Below are 18,069 nucleotides of genomic sequence, written 5' to 3' on the forward strand. Positions count from 1 at the left end.
CTTCAGTGGCTAAGCTTCCAAAAATATGAGCACGAGAGTGAGCTAACCAGATCGAGGAACAGCCCCTGCGCCTTCCCCCTTCTTTTTTCTCTGGACCCCCTCCACCTGAAAAGCTCTCCTGCAACTCTGGAAACAAGGAGGTGAGACTACCGCCCTCGACTGGGGGAGAAGGCAAAAGGACAAATTCATGAGACGGGGAGGCCTCAATCCACCTGGAAATACTGATTGCTTTCTATTCACTCAAGATAGAAAGGTCCCCCACTCAAGCAAGTGAGGGGTTCCCTTCTGTATCCCTAGTGCCCAGCACACAGCAGTTGCTTAATAAGTGCTTTTTTATTGACTGACTAATTGACAGTGGCACGGAGATAGAATACTTATGGTTGTCTTTTCAGGCCCCACCCCCACTCATCCAATCTTATTTCGTGGGAGCATAAGATTCAGAATTCGAAGGAGCCTTAGAGATCATCTCTCCCAGCTCTTCATTTTACAGATGAGGAAACAGAAACCTGTCCAAATACAAGCTCTAAGTGGCTGGGGCAGGATTGGAATCCAGGCCTTCCCATTCCATCATGCCGAAACCACACATTCTGCTCCAGTCTTATTACCCCACATGATACCATGCTTTTCCAGTTCTCTAGGCTGTCCTTCCCAAGCGGAATGCCCTCTTCTCATCCTCTCCTTCCACGCTGGTCAAATTCATCCATTCAATTCCAGCCCTTCCTCCTGATCTGGCTCGTGCCACACCTCCCCCTTAGAGCCTTCTCTGACCTTTCTTTGACGTTCTGCTCCAGTTGGAACCATTCGTACTCATATTCATTCATCCAGTAAGCATTTATTCAGCACCTACTGTGTCCCTGGCGCTAGAAATACAAAGACAAGAACCCAACAGTCCCTGCCCTCCAGGACCTACATTCTACAGCTGTGTTCGGGGAGGGAATCACAGTACGTGCACAATATAAGTCAAATCAAAATGTGTAACATTTAACATGTAACACGTAAACAAAACACGTCACAATTCTGATTGTGGAGCGGGGTGGACTCACAACTCGGGTGGGGTCAGAAAAGTCCTTTGGCAGAAGGCGGAATCCGAGCTGAGCCTGGAAGGATCTAGGTTAGCCCCTAACTTTCTCTGTTGAATATATTAGTCTTCTCTCTTCCACCTACATGCTCCCAGAGGGTAGCAGAGATACCAGTACTAATGATAACAGATAGGATTTACATAGCACTTCAAGATTTGTGAAGAGCTTGGCAAATATTATCTCATTTTACCCTCACAACCACCTTGGGAGGTAGGAGCTATTACCATCCCCATTTTACAGATGAGGAAACTGAGGCAGGGTTAGCCTCCAAAGTCCCCTCCAGCTCCTAAGAATTAATCACTCTTCATCTTGGCCAGCCTAGCACAGAACACAGGACCCTAAACATGTTAGACATTCATTATATACTGCAGATTTTGCTGCCTGGCTGTTAACGAGGTGGAGAGGAGGAAGTAGCCCTTGGCAAAACACACCTGGTAACAATGAGCTCCTCTATCCAGCCTTCCCACAAGACCAGTTAAGAGAATGCCAGGAAAATTCTCAGATCTCTCCCTGAGAAATCCAAGAGTGCCTTTTTGGAGTGGGCTGGGGGAGGCTGGGCCACATGAGCTAAGGGTGGGTGCCAGGGAAGGTCCTCCACTGAGGACTCCAGTGTCTCCCTGCTGGCCTGAAGGCTGTTGGCTGTCGCAGTATCTCTCCTCTCTGGACCTTAGCTTCCTAACCTATAAAATGAGGAAGGAGTAATGAGTGGGAGTATCACTAGAGATCCTTCTAACTCTAGTTTGGACTCTATCGCTATATTATGTGTATGCCTGCATATATACACACGCATGTATGCATGTATAGTTATCACTAAGCATTTGCATGTGTGTACATGTTATATCCAGTAATCGTGCATATATTATATATTGTGACTATGTACATATGCATAGTTCTATATATATTCATAAATATAATTTTGTGTACAGAAAGCCAACATATATAGTCATAAAATGTGTAACTGTGTGTATACATTGTTGCTCAATCATGCCCAACTCTTTGTGACTCCATTTGGGGTTTTCTTGGCAAAGTTATTGGAGTAATTTGCCATTTCCTTCCCCAACTCATTTTACAACTGAGGCAAATAAGGTTAAGTGACTTCACCAAGGTCACACAGCTAATAAGTACCTGAGGCCGGACTTGAACTCAGATCTTCCCAATTCCATGCCTAGCACTCTGTGCCACTTAGCTGCCCCCTATGTGTATATATGCAGAGCTAAAATTGCATGCATATAGATATGTAGTCATAATATATATGGAGGATAATTAAATAAAACATGTTTAATATGAAAGACAGCGTGGGACAGTGACTGTTGTGTGACCTTGGTCAAGGCAACCTCTTTGTGGCCCAGATACCTCCAATACCATAAAATGTGGCCAAAGTGCAGTTTTGCAGTGGTAGAGGGAGGGTCCTTGCTGGAAGTTCTCTTTACTAATACGATCACAGGCCACATTCCATGATTAAATACGTGATTAAAGTAGCCACTGATGGAGAGAAGAACCTTAGTGAGATCTTGGTGAGTTTCTACGGTTAAAAAAAAAATCTCCACCTGGTGGCCAACCTTCTCTGGCCATGGGGCTCTTGGGACTCCACTGGGTTGATCCTGAGATGACTGTCCTCTGCTAGCATACAGCGATTCCCTCCAGATGGACAAGGCCTGTTATTGGCTCTGCTGGTACAGGTACCAGGAAGGAACAGTAGCTTGGACACCTCTGCGAGCATTAGTCGGTTTTTTTAAAGGAGTGATTAAAATAAACATGTACATTAATTAACGATGATAGTAGGTATTCTATAGAAGGCTGAGACACAGTGTGACACAATGGATCCTGCTCTGACAAATGCTGGATATTTGACCCTGGAGAAGGCACTAACTTCAGAGGGTGTCAGGCCACGTTCTAAGACCCTGAACCACAGAGCATCTGCCCATCTGCATTGCCACAGGACGGCACCTCACTCCAAAGAAATTGCAGATCGAGTCCAAAAAACACATTCTTGTCCAGCCATGACATAGCTTGACATGGGCCGGTTGACTTCTCTCTGGTCCCCAGCCAGGGGCTGTACATCCTGAGCCCCAGGCGGCCACCTTGAAAACATGTGTTGTTTGAAAAAAGGCAGGACCCCTCAAGTGCAAAGAATTCAGTGCTAACTCACCATCACCTGAACAGGAGAACCGAGCTGCAGCACGTGTCCTGTGGAGGATGGGCTCTGGGGCCATCATTTCTGCCTTCACTTTCAAAAGTCTCATGGCAATAGACTAATGTGGTCTTTTCTACCGTGTTCGTGAGAGAGACAAACCCTCTGCAACTTAAACTCTTTGAGAGCTTCTGTGGTCAAAAAATAATCAATCAATTGTTCAAGGAGCTTCTCCCAGGTTAGCCAGACTGGTCCTCAGGGGGCAGCATCCAGCACCAGCCCGGGCAGTATGGAAGAGCAGAAACAAGGCTGGGGTGGCAGTTGGGTGGAGGGCCTCGGTTCAAATCCTAGCTTTGCCATTAGCACCTGTGGGACTTTGCCCAAGTGATTTCACCTATCTGGCTTTCGATCTCATAAAACGGGAATTGGACGCAATGACCTTCCTGGCCCTATGGCCTTCCCCAGGGAGAGTCAAAATAAACTAAATAGTATTTTTCCATGGATCTAGATCTATAAGCCACCCTTAGGGACCATCTCCTCCAAATCCCTCATTTTATAAATTGTGAAACTGAAGACCAGAGAGGTCAAATTCTTGGCCCAAGGTCACCTGAGTCAAACTCAGATCTTTTGACTCCGAATCTCGTCCTAGCCAGTGTGCCAGACCTACCTCTTGCCAGCTCCCCACTTTCATCATCACCCCATACTGTACTCTTAGAGAGCTCACTCTACCCAGAAGTCTTGGGATTGACAAAAAGAGCCCAAATAAGGAGTCAGAATAGAGAGGACCAGTTTCTGACCCAGATGGCAGAGACTCAACTAAAGGGGAAATGGTGTTATGTATCTTCTTACGGCCTCAGTTTAATGAAATGGCCCTGATTTACCCCCAAGACCTTGGAGAGAAGGGCAGAAACATGAATATATCTATGATATAAAAAAAAAATAAGTGGAACCAATTCAAAGGCAAATTTACCCATGAGAAAAACACGGAAAGCAAGAGGCCTTCACTGGAATGAGAAGTCAGAAATATGGGTTTAATATATGCTCTGCCTCTAGGGCATTTTTATTTTGTTTTTATTTTCTTAAAAGCAGCCATCCAGCTGTGCTATCAGCTCATACTTTCCTAAATCCTCGCTGGAATCCTGAATTCCCACACCCCAAATGAATAATGGGTCTGGTCAGACATGTTGTGAGACCTTGCACATATTCAATCCTGATGAAGTATTAATCCCATTGCAATGGCCTTCTCATTGGCTTGCATGCTTCCCTCTACCAATCTGTTACCCACACAGCAGCCAAAGAGATTTTATTAGAGCCTGAACCCAATCAAATCACCCTCTTACATGCAGGTGCATGGAAACCCTCTGCCTGGTGTTCAAAGACCTTCAGAGCCCAGCCCTTCTTTCTCCTGGTCTCCTTACACATCAGCCCCTCCCACCCAGCCTACAACCCAGGCCTACTGGCCTCCCTACAGTGAAAGGGAAGTGAATATGGGGCCCAAAGGCCTGGGTTCACATCCTGACTCTGCCACTTACTGGGCAGATTACCTAACCCTTCTGCAAAATGAAGGGCTTGGCCTCTGTGGTCTCTTAGCTCTCAAACTATGACTATGATGGAATCACGGACCTGATGGGGAATAGGATAGCAGACCTGAAGGGGGATGATGGTAACACAGATTCTTAGGAGGAAATAGCCACAAGAGTGGAAGGCACCGGACCCAAGAGGCCTTGAATGGGAGGGAGAAGAGGAGAAAGGATTTAGAGAGATTTGTTCAAAACTAATCTAAAAAACAGACACTGGAGAGGAAGCAAAAAAAAAAAGTCAAATTGAAGGTGAATTAAGTCTCTTTCTGGAAGAAGTCGAGAAAGACTGGAACTTTTAAGCCCTTCTCCTCATCTGTCCAAAAGGGCAGATGAGAAATTCCAGGAGAGGAGAGATGCGGCCTTTCCCCAGGCAGGCCCAGGGATCCTTGGAAAACCAGAGGCTGCAGAGCTCAAGAAGCCTGAGATGACCAGACAGACGGGAAGGGGATGACCTGGTGATGTCTCAGGGCTGGGCCATGGGTGTGCCGGGCACATGAGATACGGGGACCGACTGCCTTTGGAAAATGGCAGAAGAGCAGGCCTGGAGGTGGCTAGGACTGGTGAAAAGCCATCTGGGGTAATGAAAATTACAGGAACTCCTCTCATTTACTAATCTGGAAGGGGGATAGGCCTTCCTCAGCAGACAGCACCTTAGGGCAGAAGGGGCTCTGTGCAAGCAGTCAGGACAGCCCAGTTTTAACACCACTCATCTACTAAATAATTGGGCAAAGGAGTGCCTTTCCCTCTCTGGGCTACAGCTTCCTTTCCTAAAAAATGAAGGTTTTTTGTGATTGAGTCATTTTTCAGCCATGTCCAACTCTTGGCGACCCCATTTTGGGACTTTCTTGGCAAAGATATTCAAGTGGTTTGTCATTTCCTTCTCCTTCTCCTTTTACAGATGAGAAAACTGAGGCAAACAGGGTTAAGTGACTTGCCCAGGGTCACACATTTGGGGTTTTCTTGGCAAAGATACTAGCACAGTTTGGCATTTCCTTCTCCAGCTCATTTTACAAATGAGGAAACTGAGGCAATCTGGGTGAAGTGACTTGCCCAGGGTCACACAGCTAGGAAGTGTCTGAGGCCACATTTGAACTCAGGAAGATAAGTCTTCCTGATTCCATGCCTAGTGCTTTATCCACTGCACCACCCAGCTGCCCAAAGAATGAAGGGGTTGGCCTAAATGATATCTAAGCTCCTTTCTAGTTCTAATAGCCACAAGTTCCTGAGTCAATACATAGGACTATAGCTTCAGTGCTGGAAAGGACCTCAAAGGCCATCTACTACAAACCCTTTATTTTACTAATGAGGAAACTGAGGTACAGGATGTGACTTGCCCAAGGTCACATACAGGATCCTAGATCTAAAGGGCAGCTAGGTGGCACAGTGGTTAGAGCTCTGGCCTTGGAGTCAGGAGGACCCGAGTTCCAATCTGGCCTCAGACACTTGACACTTATTAGCTGTGTGACCCTGGGCAAGTCACTTAACCCCCAACTCCCTCACAGAAAGAAAGAAAGATAGAAAGAAAAAGAAAGAAAGAAAGAAAGAAAGAAAGAAAGAAAGAAAGAAAGAAAGGAAGGAAGGAAGGAAGGAAGGAAGGAAGGAAGAAAGAGGATCGTAGATCTAAAGCTAGAAGGGACTTCAGAGCCTATTTATTCTGCCCATTTTGCAGATGAAGAAACTGAGGCCAAGAGAGATTTATGTGACTACAAGGGAGAGGTGGGATGTGAACCCAGCTCTTCCTGACCCCAAATTTATCACTCCTTCCACCGTACGAAGCTGCCTGTGAAAACACTTGGAAAACACAGAAGCTGATATTCTCTAGAGCGTTCTCAGTCATGCCTGAAATGCCCACCTTGAAGACAACCAGTAGCCGATGATGGAGACTGAGCTGCAGAGCACCGGTTACCCTTAGATAATCCCACACATTCAAGGTAAGCCAGAGAGCTTCCAATGGCAGTGTGAACACTGTCCTTGAGGTCAACGAGAAAACAACCTGCCTACCATCTGTCTTCTCCATCTCCGGGGGCTTCCAAGGGCAGCCTCTCAGTCACTTCATCAGCCGAGTCAACGGGGCGCGGTCACCAAGCTCTGTAAGCAACAAGAGACAAGGCCAATGTCCGGTTATCTGGGTCCTACTTGGCACTGGGGAGACACAAAAGTACAGAGAAGTGAGAGGCAGCCAGTCTCCTTGGAAGGCCTACGGGCGTTGACCTTGAAGTCCTCCCTTGGGAGACTCCACTCAGCTCATCCATCATCCAACCTTCTACCAACAATGCATCATGTTGAGTGATGAAAGGACGCAAAAGAAACGAGACGTTCACTTCGACAAGCATTTATGAAGTGCCTACTATGTGCCTGGCACTGGGGACACAAAGATGAAAATGAAAGTCCCTGCCCTCAAGGAGCTTGCAATCCACTGGGGAGACCCAACGGGTATACAGCTAAGTATATACAGGATACATGCAAAAAAATTCAAAGTAATTTCAAAGGGAGAGAGACGCAATATCTGTAGAAGTAGGGAGATCTGGATTGCCTTGTATGGGAGATGGCACTTGACTTATGTCTTCAAGGAAGCTGAGGATTCCAAGAGGTGTATTCGAGGAGGGAGGGCATGCAGGGGAGACCACTTGTGCAAAGACATGGAGGTGGGACCCTCACTGCTGCACAACAATTCCTGTACTCATCTCTTATTAATGAGAAATTCCATAGAGATCTAAAAATTCAACATGTTCAAAACAATATCTTTCCCCCAAACCAACACTCTTCCACATTTCTCTATTACAGCTGAGGGTACTATTATCCTTCAACTCAACTCAACTCAGCTCCAGATGTACCACTTTAGCATCATCCTTGACTCCTCACACTGACCCACCCTCCCCACATCTAGTCAGTAGTCAAATCTAGTCATTTCTATGTCCACAACACAAATGAATGAATGATAAAGAAGCAGCTGGTGGCTCAGTGGATAGAGCAATATGTCTGGAGTCAGAAGACCTGAATTCAAATCTGACCTCAGTAGCTTACTAGCTTACTTCAAGCCTCCCACCATTCCAAATCACCTTCCACATGGCTGCCACCCTGATTTTCCTAGCCCACATCTGAACTCCTTTCTCATCTTCTTACTAAACCTTCCATGCCCCCTCCCTATCCCCACATAATCTGATCCAGTGACACCGGCCTCCTGGCCATTCCTCAAACAAGACACTCCATCTGCCAACTCCAGACATTTTCATGTGCTGTCCCCTGCCTCCCATCCTCCTGCCTGGAATTCTCTCCTTATTTCAAGTCCCAGCTAAGGACCCACCATTGTCAGGAAGGTTTCCCGATCCCCTTTAACTCTTGGGCACTCTCTCTTAGGTTATCTCCAATCTTTAATTGGGTGGCTGCTCCTACAGACTCCATCTAAGAAGGTCGCTCAGGACAACCATGTCACATTCTTCTCAGAAATGTCTCCACCATGCTACTCCCCATTTCTTCCCCCATTAGAATGTAAGCTTCTTGAGGGCAGGGGCTATCTTCCTACTTGCATTTAGCATGGTACCTAGCACACAGTACGCACTTAATAAATGTTTATCAACTGATAATAAATGCTCGTTGACTGATTGTTGAATTTAATGATGAGGGGGCTTTTAAAAAACCAAAGAGCAAGCACCTGAAAAATACAGGCTACTGAATTTAAATGTCTACCCAATCACTGCTTTGGAAATGCTACTGGAGGCCTAGAATGATAAGAAGCCTCCAAAGTTTATATTGGCATCCACTTGATTCACATTGGACTGCTCACAGCCTGGGTGTTTGCATCTGACTCCTGAGAGACTTCATTTCCTCAGGAGATTATGTCCCAGCCCAAAAAATTTATAGGCATGTGCACAGAATAGCAGCTTCATTCTCTCCCACGTGGGGATGGTGCAAAAGTGGAATATCATACTGTGTATTTATTACATCTAGAGAGCATTGGGAAGGCCCATTGAGAATCAATAAGTCACATGCAACATTGAGCTGCATAAAGTGAGGCAGAGCCCCTGGGAACAGGGAGGCGATTGCCCCGGGAGGTGATCTGCCCCTCTCAGATCTCATCTGGAGATCCAGGTTTAGTTCTGGGCACCACAGTTTATGAAGGACATTGATGAGATGGAGAGCAGCCACACAGGGGCCACCAGGACCAGGAAGGGCCTTCGTCCATGTTGAATGCCCCTCTCCCACCTGCCAGTGCCCTCCCTTCCTAGCCAATATTTAATAACTTTGTATTTTATTCTGCATATACTTGTATATATTTATGGCCTTCTCTGATAGAATGTAAGCTCCTTGAGGGCAGGGACTGTTTCTTTTTTCTTTTTTTGTCTTTGTATTCCCAGCACTCAGCACTTGCCCAGCATATATTAAGTATTTAATGCTCGGTTTGGATCAAAATACCATTGGTCCAGTACACAGGAGATCTGGGTTCAAATCCTACCCTTGATATACCTGTGTGACATCAGTCACCACCTCTCTGGGAATCGCTTTCCTTCTCTAAAAAAGGAAGGAGGTTAGGGTACAGAACATCTGAGTTTGTTTCTGGGTTGAGCCCTGAGCTCCTGTCCCTGACCACCCATCATCCCAGGCCAGGCTGGGTGTTCCCTGTGCCCTCAAGGATCCCAATGCTCCGTCTTATACTTGTACCCATGGGTCTGATACTGTTCTCTAATAGCTCGGTGTTCCCCCTTCTCCTCTCATTCCTGATTGTGTGAGGACGGGCTAGTTTCTTAGGCCTCTCTTGTCTCTGCTGTGGTGCCTGGGACGGTTCTATGCCGATAATTCAGTAACTCTGAATTATAGGATGCTAATGAGGAAGAAGAGGATGAGGATGACGAAGATGGAGGTGATGTCAGTTTACACAATTTTATCACAATTCTATTAGTTAGGTAGGAATTGGGACAGTACTGTGATTTTAATGGGAGAGGGAACTGACCAGTGAAGAAATGCCCTTTACCTGTGTACCTTCTCTGCAATATAGAGACTTCCAGAGGGGCTTAGAAAACTTAGAAATTAAGCACCCCCCCCAGGTGATCCTCACAGGCAAGACCTGAACTCTTATCTCATCAAAAGTCTCTCTCTCTCTCTCTCTCTCTCTCTCTCTCTCTCTCTCTCTCTCATTCTGTCTCTCTCTCTGTCTCTCATTCTCTCTCTCTCTCTCTCTCTCTCTCTCTCTCTCTCTCTCTCTCCTCTCTCTCTCCTTTCTTCTCTTCCCCCCATACTCTCTCTTTCCAGGATCCTGAGTATCCTCCATCTTTCTGGGCCTTATTTTCCTCATCTGTAAAATGGGGGAATTGGACTAGATGATAGGGTCTCTCTCGTGTATGACATTCTGATTTATGATAACCAAACTGGAGTGACCCAAAGGCAGCATTCCTATTAACTGGAAAACTCTACCAGTATCAGTAATGATGACTGCTCTCTTTCCACTTTTTTTTTTTGGCTAGGCCATGGGGTTAAGTGACTTGCCCAGGGTCATACAGTTAGTAAGTGTCAAGCATCTGAGGCCGGATTTGAACTCAGGTCCTCCTGACTCTGGGGTCGGTGCTCTATCCATTGTGCCATACAGCTGCCCCGACGACTGCTCTCTTTGTGAGAAAAATGTCTACCCAGGTAAGAAAATAACAAGTCAAATGGACATTTTTTTAAAGAGCTAGAAGGCAAGCATCTGCAAAATAGGCAGTGATATTTCAATCACTTACATGATAGAGACCAGATGACAGCCAGTCTTGCAGAGCAAGCAGCCAGTTCTGCTTGGGGCGACTTTTACCTGATGGGATCAAAGCAGAGAAGCCCAGCCTTGGAGGCCAGAAGATATAGGTTATGATTCACACCGTCCTTGAGGCTGAATTCATGTGTCTCGAGCTTTGACTATAAATTTCCCCAAAAGTTCAAATCGATTCCCTTTCTCTTCCTAATCATAAACAACTCAGTGCAGGTCCCTCTCACCATAGGTCATCCAGTGAATTGGCTGTTTATTATTGCAACCACACAGGCACTAGACACATTTACTATCAATGGCTCCCCAGCAGAAGGAGCACAACTGTTTTAGGAATTTTACTGAACTCGGGTTCCTTCCAACCCTAAAATTCTAGGATCTATGGTTTCTGAACCCAAGTGGGCCAAACAGGAGGTGTAGAGAGTGGGAAAGGAAGAGGAAAAGTGATGGACAGCACAGAAAACAGGAGGAGAGGAAACCAAAGACCAGAAAAGACAACTGGAAAGATACTGGTTCTGACAAGAAGGAAGGACAGACTGAAGCCCTCAGCAAGGACACTTTGATTGATCCTGGAATGTAAGAATGGGTGGGAAGAAACAATGCTCATGGCATGGTTCCATTGAGAAGGTGGGCTGGGTCAAAAATCCCTCTAGAATGTGGTGCATGAAAAGAAGATTTTATCTGGAGTCAAAGACTGACAGATTTAGATCTAGAAGGGAACTCAGAATTCAAGTCCAACACCCTCATTTTACAGGATACCTGGAGAGGATTCATGACTTACCCAAGTTCACACAGGCAGTGTGGCTGATCAGGATTTGAAGCCAGGTTCTGTGACTCCAGGGTCAGTGCCCTTTTGACTTCATCATGCCATTTCACAATCAGAGCTCTTGGTTTAAAATCCCAGTTCTGGGAGACTGAACCAAGATGGTGGAGTCAAAGGACCCAGGACAGCTCCATTCCCCCAACAAATGCTCAATGATGTAGTCTAGGAAGTCAAAGGAGGAATTATGGGCCTTTCCAGCCCAAGATAATGAATTTGTCCTGTAACCAAGTGCCCAGAGCAGGAGCTACAGAAAAGGAAAAGGCTGGGGTCACAGACCCAGATCAAGCAGCCAGACAGTGGGAGGATTGTCTCTCAAAGGGCCAAGAATACGGACACAGCTCCCAGAGCTCCCAGCTGGACCCAGAGTGGGGTGACACTCAGAGCTGATCCTTGGCCTCAGTCCTCATGGCAGCTGGGAAGGAGAAAGAGGAGGGAAAAAGCAGTCATATCCTAGAAGAGCTTGGATCACAAACCCAGCCCTGAGAGCTTTCAGCTAGGCCGATAACAGTGGGCAGATCCCTAGCAGAATGCGTCCACAAAAATGGATGAGGCCTGTTCTGTCCTGATGCCAGAGATGCCCAAGATACAAACACAGGAGGGAACACTCCAAAATACCTATGAGCCAAGAACCTAAGAAACACACAGCCTGCAAAAAGAAAACAAAACAATTCCTAGAAGAAAAGATGCAAGTGTTTAAAGGAAAAGATTTAAAATGATATTGTAAATGAAATGCAAGTTAGAAGGAAGAATTGGAAAAAAAAAATGAGAGCTGTGGAGGAGGTGCCTGGAAAGAGTGAACAGCTTAGCACAGGAGGCACGGTACTGACCAAAGTGACAAACTCCCGGCCCTGAAGTCAGGAGGACCTGAGTTCAAATCCGGCCTCAGACCAGACACTTGACACTTCCTAGCTGTGTGACCCTGAGCAAGTCACTTAACCCCATTGCCTAGCCCAAAAACAAAACAAACAAAGCAAGTGACAAACTCCCTAAAATGGACCAAAACAGAAGTTAATGACTTAAGAGACAAGAAGAAATAGAGAAACAAGGTCCAAAGATTGAAAAGTAGAAGAAAATGTAAAGTATCTCACATCGGAACAGCTCTGAAAGACTTCAGAATTCCGATCACCACAAAGCGCAGTGGTGATTCCAGAAGATCAATGAGGAAAAATACCAACCCGCTCCTGACAGAGAGAAGGGCAAACAGGCAGAAGATGCATGTTTTGGAATGCAGCCAAGGTGGGAGTTTGTTTTCCTGGATGATATGTATCTGTTGCAAGTGTTTTCTTTCTCTTTTTTTCCTAGTAGGAGAGAGAGCATAAGAGAAAGACAAAAAACGCTTCATAACCGAAGAAACATTAATTTTTTAAAAAGTCCCAACTCTACTACTTACTACCTTGGTGACCTTGGACAGGTCACTTATCCCTCTCTAGCCCTCAGTTTCCACATCTATAAGATGAAGGGGTTGGCCTAGATGGCCTGCTCAAAATCCTTTTACATGAACACCAGGCTAAGTGTTACCTGAAGCAAAGTAATAAATCTTTACTCAGCTGACAGGTATGGCTTATCAGTAAACAGAGCCTCGGTCATCACTGTCTTTGTATCTACAGCATCCAGCAGAGTTTTCCATAAGTGCTGGCTGAATAAATTCATGACTACGTGATTTAAGCACCCACTCCGTAACTATTCGGTGAGTATCTGCTGGACATAAAGCCCTGCAATCAGCACTAGAGCAGTAATAGTAATAATAATAATAATAATTCCTATTTCTATCACACTTTAAGGTTTACAACATGCTTGATTACCTGCCTTCCCTGCCGAGTCAAAGTGAGAAATGAGAAAAAGGTCATTGGCTCAAAGAAGAAAACTAAGAAATCATCTTGTCCAACCACTTCATATTACAAATAATAATAACGGCTAGCATTTATACGGCATTTTAAAGTCTATAAAGCACTTTACGTGTTGTCCTCACAATAACTCTATATGATTATCACCCCCATTTTACAGATGGCAAAACTGAGGCTGGTACAAGTTAAATTACTTGCTCAGGATGACAATATTAGTGTCTGCTGTATGAGACATAATTTGAACTCGGGTCTTTCCTCCAAGGCCAACAACTCTATCTACTATGCCATCTAATTATTAAATAAGGCACCAAAGTCCTTGCAGTGTCCAGATTTGAACTCAGTTCCTCTAGCATTCGTTTCATCACAAAACCAGTTTTCAGCTGACAAAGCTCCTCAGAGCTTAAACCTGGTCCCCACATCTGTCCATTCTCCTTTGCCCACTCCTGTCTAAGTTCTACAGCTGTGAGAACTGGCCAGGGTACCCTACCAAACTTGGAGAGGTGTTAACTGAGTCCTTTTAATGCCTCATCTTTGAGTGTGGGCCCAGCAGAAATGTCTCTCTGGGAGCTGTCCAGCTCTATCCCTCCCCAAATGGCCAAGTTTGTACCCCAAATGTCCTACAATAAATGCCTTTCCCACATGGAGCCCCAAAGCCGCCTCCCCTGGGCTTCATAGGGGAGTGCTCTGGGAAAAAGATAATCAATTGATCTTGAAATGTCTACATGATGACCAGTTTTAGATGTCCAAAAAGCAGCTGGTGATGTGGGACCGAATCTATAGGTCCAACTGTGTCTGGAAACCTAGACTTGAGAGTTATTTGCAAAAGGATTATAATTAAACCCATATGGGATCATGGAGTGATGAAGAGAGTGTAGGAGATTGAATAGTATTTGGGGAAAACCCAGAGTTAGGGGGATGATAGCAATGATGTTCACCATAAGTCTTTGACTTCAACCAGTCCTCATTCGGCATGATCTTAGGACTCCTCCTCTTTACAGTGGACAGGAGCTTCAAATTTCAATCCAGGAACATCTGCCTTCCTTCTGCACCCTCATCTCATCAAAAGTCTCCCTCCGGCTCCCCTCTCTTCTTCTCTCTTCTTCTCTCTTCTCTTCTCTTCTCTTCTCTTCTCTTCTCTTCTCTTCTCTTCTCTTCTCTTCTCTTCTCTTCTCTTCTCCTCTCTTCTCTTCTTCTCTCTTCTCTTCTTCTATCTTCTCTCTCTTCTTCTCTCTTCTCTCTCTTCTTCTCTCTTCTCTTCTCTTCTTCTCTCTTCTTCTCTTCTCTTCTCTTCTCTTCTCTTCTCTTCTCTTCTCTTCTCTTCTCTTCTCTTCTCTTCTCTTCTCTCCTCTCCTCTCCTCTCCTCTCCTGTCCTCTCCTCTCCTCTCCTCCTCTCCTCTCCTCTCCTCTTCTCTCTCTGTCTCTGTCTCTGTCTCTGTCTCTGTCTCTGTCTCTGTCTCTGTCTCTGTCTCTGTCTCTCTCTCTCTCTCTCTCTCTCTCTCTCTCTCTCTCTCTCTCTCTCAACACACACACAGAGTCATGGATAAGAAGAAAGCCCCTATACAGATGATAATATTTGTAGCAGCACCTTTTATGATAGCAAAGATCTGGAAACAAAGTAGACGCTCATCAGTTGCAGGATGGCTAAACAAACCGTGGCACATGAATGTAATGGAATATTACCGTGCCACAAGAAATGACAAATGTGATAAGTGCAGAGAAGCATGGGAAGGTTGACACCATCTGACGCAAAGCGAAGCAGGGAAAGCAAACAACATGCTATACGATGCCTGCAAATAAGTAAAGGGAGAGAACTACCACAAAACAATAAAAAGGGAATGTTGCAAAATTACAGAGAAGCAGGGCCCCACAGAAGAGCTATGAGGAGACCCTTCCCCTTGCTCCTTTGCAGAGGCGGGAGGATCACACATGTGGAATACTGTATATAGTGTCAGACTTTATTGATGTCTTGATCAATTTTGCTGATTTTCCCTACTTTTTTCCTCTTTTTATTTGAAAATATTTGTTTTATGGATGACTTTCTGGAAGAGAAGGGGAGAAGAAAGATACCAGGAGAAATTCTGGTGATGTACAAAGAAAAGATATAAATTAAAAATTTTATTGGGGGGCAGCTAGGTGGCGCAGTGGATAAAGCACTGGTCCTGAAGTCAGGAGGACCTGAGTTCAAATTAGACCTCAGCCCAAACACTTGACACTTACTAGCTGTGTGACCCTGGGCAAGTCACTTAACCCCAACTGCCTTAAGAAAAGAAAAAGAAAAAAAAAAGAAAAAATGTTCAGACTCCTTAAGCATCTGCCCAATATAATGGATGTTCTAATAAACCTTGTCTTTGGCTGGAAAAAAATTTTTTTTTTAAATTAGGCATGTAAGGATAAAGAAAGGAAAAAGACAGTCACTTCTCTCAAGGAGCTCACGTTCTAATGGGGAGAGGACACGCAAACCACCATGAGTGTGCAGGACACATACAGGATACACTGAGGGAAGGAGCTGGCAATGGGCGTCAAGGGAAGGACTGGGAAAGCCTGCTAGCAGAAGGCAGAATCTTTGATGAAACTTGAAGGAAGCCAGGGAAGCTGAGAAGTGGTGTTGAAGAGAGAGAGCGTTCCAGGCCTGGGACACAGCCAGCAAAAAGGCATGCAGTTGGTAGACGGGTGTGTCATGTTTGAGAAAACCAGTATCGTTTGATCACGGAGTATGTGGTGGGGAGTAAAATGTAAGAAGACTGGGAAGGGAGAAAGGGTCTAGGTTGTGAAAGGCTTAAAGCCAAACAGGGAACACTCATTTGATCCTGGAGATAATAGGGAGTCAATGGAGTTTATCAAATAGTGGTGACACTAGACTGTGAGCTCCTTGAGGGCAGGGACTGTCTTTTGTTGCCTTTTTTTTTGTATCCCCAGTGCTCAGGCCCATAGTAGGTGCTTAATAAACATTTACTGATTGATTGATGGACATGTTCAGAAGTACCTCTGAGGAAGACCAAACTGACAGCTGAGTGGAGGGTGGACAGTCTGATGTACGGAGAGCCTCGTCACAAGGAGACCACCCAGAAAGCTACTGCAACAGTTCAGGTGTGGGATGATGAGAGCCCACGCTGGTGTGAGGGCTGTGGAGAACAGGGGACGTGTGGTGGGGAAAGTGACAGGACGTGGTCACGTACTGAATATGTGGGGTGAGTCAAGGATGCCAACCTGGGCAATGGGTAGGACTGTAGTGCCCTCAAGAATAATGGGGCTTGAAAAATCAAGCTCTATGTAATAGAGATTCACCAAAAATAAAATTTAGTAATAGGGAAGTTAGTAAGAACAAAATGCTTAGAGGTGGGGGGGGGTAGATAATGGTTCAGTTTTAGACATCTTTAATTTAAGATGTTTACAAGATATCCAATAGGCAGATCTGCATAGAAGCCATCATTGAATCCATGGGAGCCGATAAGATTACACAGAACTGGGGGAAACCCACAGTTAACAGGCATGACCTGGAAGAAAATCCAACAAGGGAGACAGAAGAGGAGGAGCAGGAGGAGGAGAAGGAGGAGGAGGAGGAGGAGGAACAGAGCCAGAAGAGAGCAGCCATAAAACCCACAAAGGAGAGAGTGTCTAGAAGTACAGGGTGTTCCACAGGGTCAAAGGCTGTGGGGGGTCAAGAAGGTTGAGGGTTGGGGGGGAAAAAAGCCATTCGATTTGGCCATTAAGAGATCCCTGGATGGGAGAGCACAATTCCAGCTGAATGATGAGGTTGGAAGCCAGACTTTCCTCGATTTCCAGCCAGAGAGTTTAGAAGAGTGTGACAGCATTGCAAATAGCCAAGAAAGGGAGGAGAGATCTAGGACAATACTCAGAGGAATGGAAGGACCAAGTGAGGGTTCTGGGGGGATGGGGGACAAATGGGCATGTGCATAGGCAGCAGGGAGGCAGCCCGTAGATAGGAAGAGACGGAATATTAGTGGGAGAGCGGGAGCAAACAGCTGGAGAAGACAGGATAGGATGGGGTCACACAAGCATGTAGATGGGTTTGCCTTGGCAAGGAGAAGGGCCACCTCTTCATGGAAGGTAGGGAGACTCTGGTGAAGCCTACAGGCCCTTCAAAGAAAGTTTTTAAATCCATGAAATAAAATGCACAAGATTGCAAGGAAAATTAATTATATTTAAATGTAGTAATCAAAATAATTAGAAAGGCAAGTTCATAGATCCCAGATTAAGAACCTTGGATTTAGTCTAAACCCTTCATTTTTCAGGGAAGGAAACTGAGGCCCAAAGAGTAGATCAACTTAAATCAAGCAACTGAACAAACTTATGATACATCTACTATGTGCCAGGCACTGGGGATATAAAGGTAAAAATGAAACCCTCCCTGCCTTTAGGGAGCTTACGTTCTACTAGGGTTACTCAGATACCCAGTAGCAGATGTAGCCATGAAGCTCATTCCTCTGCCTCCTCCCACTGTGCCACCCTGCCTCTGGTGAGGATGGACCCCACGGGCAGCACCCAAAAGAAGTCTGTCCTTTGCAGTATGGCTCAGCCATTCGCTGGGCTCCGATGGCAGCCGCCCATGATTGAGAAACAGCTCACCGCTCACCCCAGCCTCTGGAAGCCAAATCAATGTTTCCGTGCCTCTGGCAGAGCCTGGGAGGAGAATATTAAGGCTTCTTCCTATAACTTCCCACCATTGCTGTTATTTTCTTACTCCTGAAAGGACAGACATCACCATGCCCTTGTTCTAGAACCACCCACCAACAGGAGATTTTGCAGAACCGATTATCTTTAATAATTAATAATTAACATCTGACTAGGAGCGATGCATGCAGGTACGAATTTTCCATTTTTTCTTTTAAAAAGGAGGTTTTGAAGGAGACTAGGCAGAGA

The 18,069-nt window shown here is 45.5% G+C and overlaps 1 protein-coding gene across 1 annotated transcript in view; it reads right to left on the reverse strand.

Moving 5' to 3' along the window:
• KANK4 (KN motif and ankyrin repeat domains 4) overlaps positions 1-18,069 on the reverse strand; it is a 108,965-nt gene that overhangs the window by 31,112 nt on the left and 59,784 nt on the right. The window contains 1 exon segment of the mRNA XM_078156677.1: positions 6,792-6,878. Within this exon segment, the coding sequence (XP_078012803.1) occupies positions 6,792-6,807 (16 nt within the window). The 5' untranslated portion in view covers positions 6,808-6,878.

The sequence above is a fragment of the Phascolarctos cinereus genome, unplaced genomic scaffold (genome assembly GCF_003287225.1).
Source record: "Phascolarctos cinereus isolate Bilbo 61053 unplaced genomic scaffold, phaCin_HiC Scaffold_5;HRSCAF=322, whole genome shotgun sequence".
Taxonomy (NCBI): Eukaryota; Metazoa; Chordata; class Mammalia; order Diprotodontia; family Phascolarctidae; genus Phascolarctos; species Phascolarctos cinereus.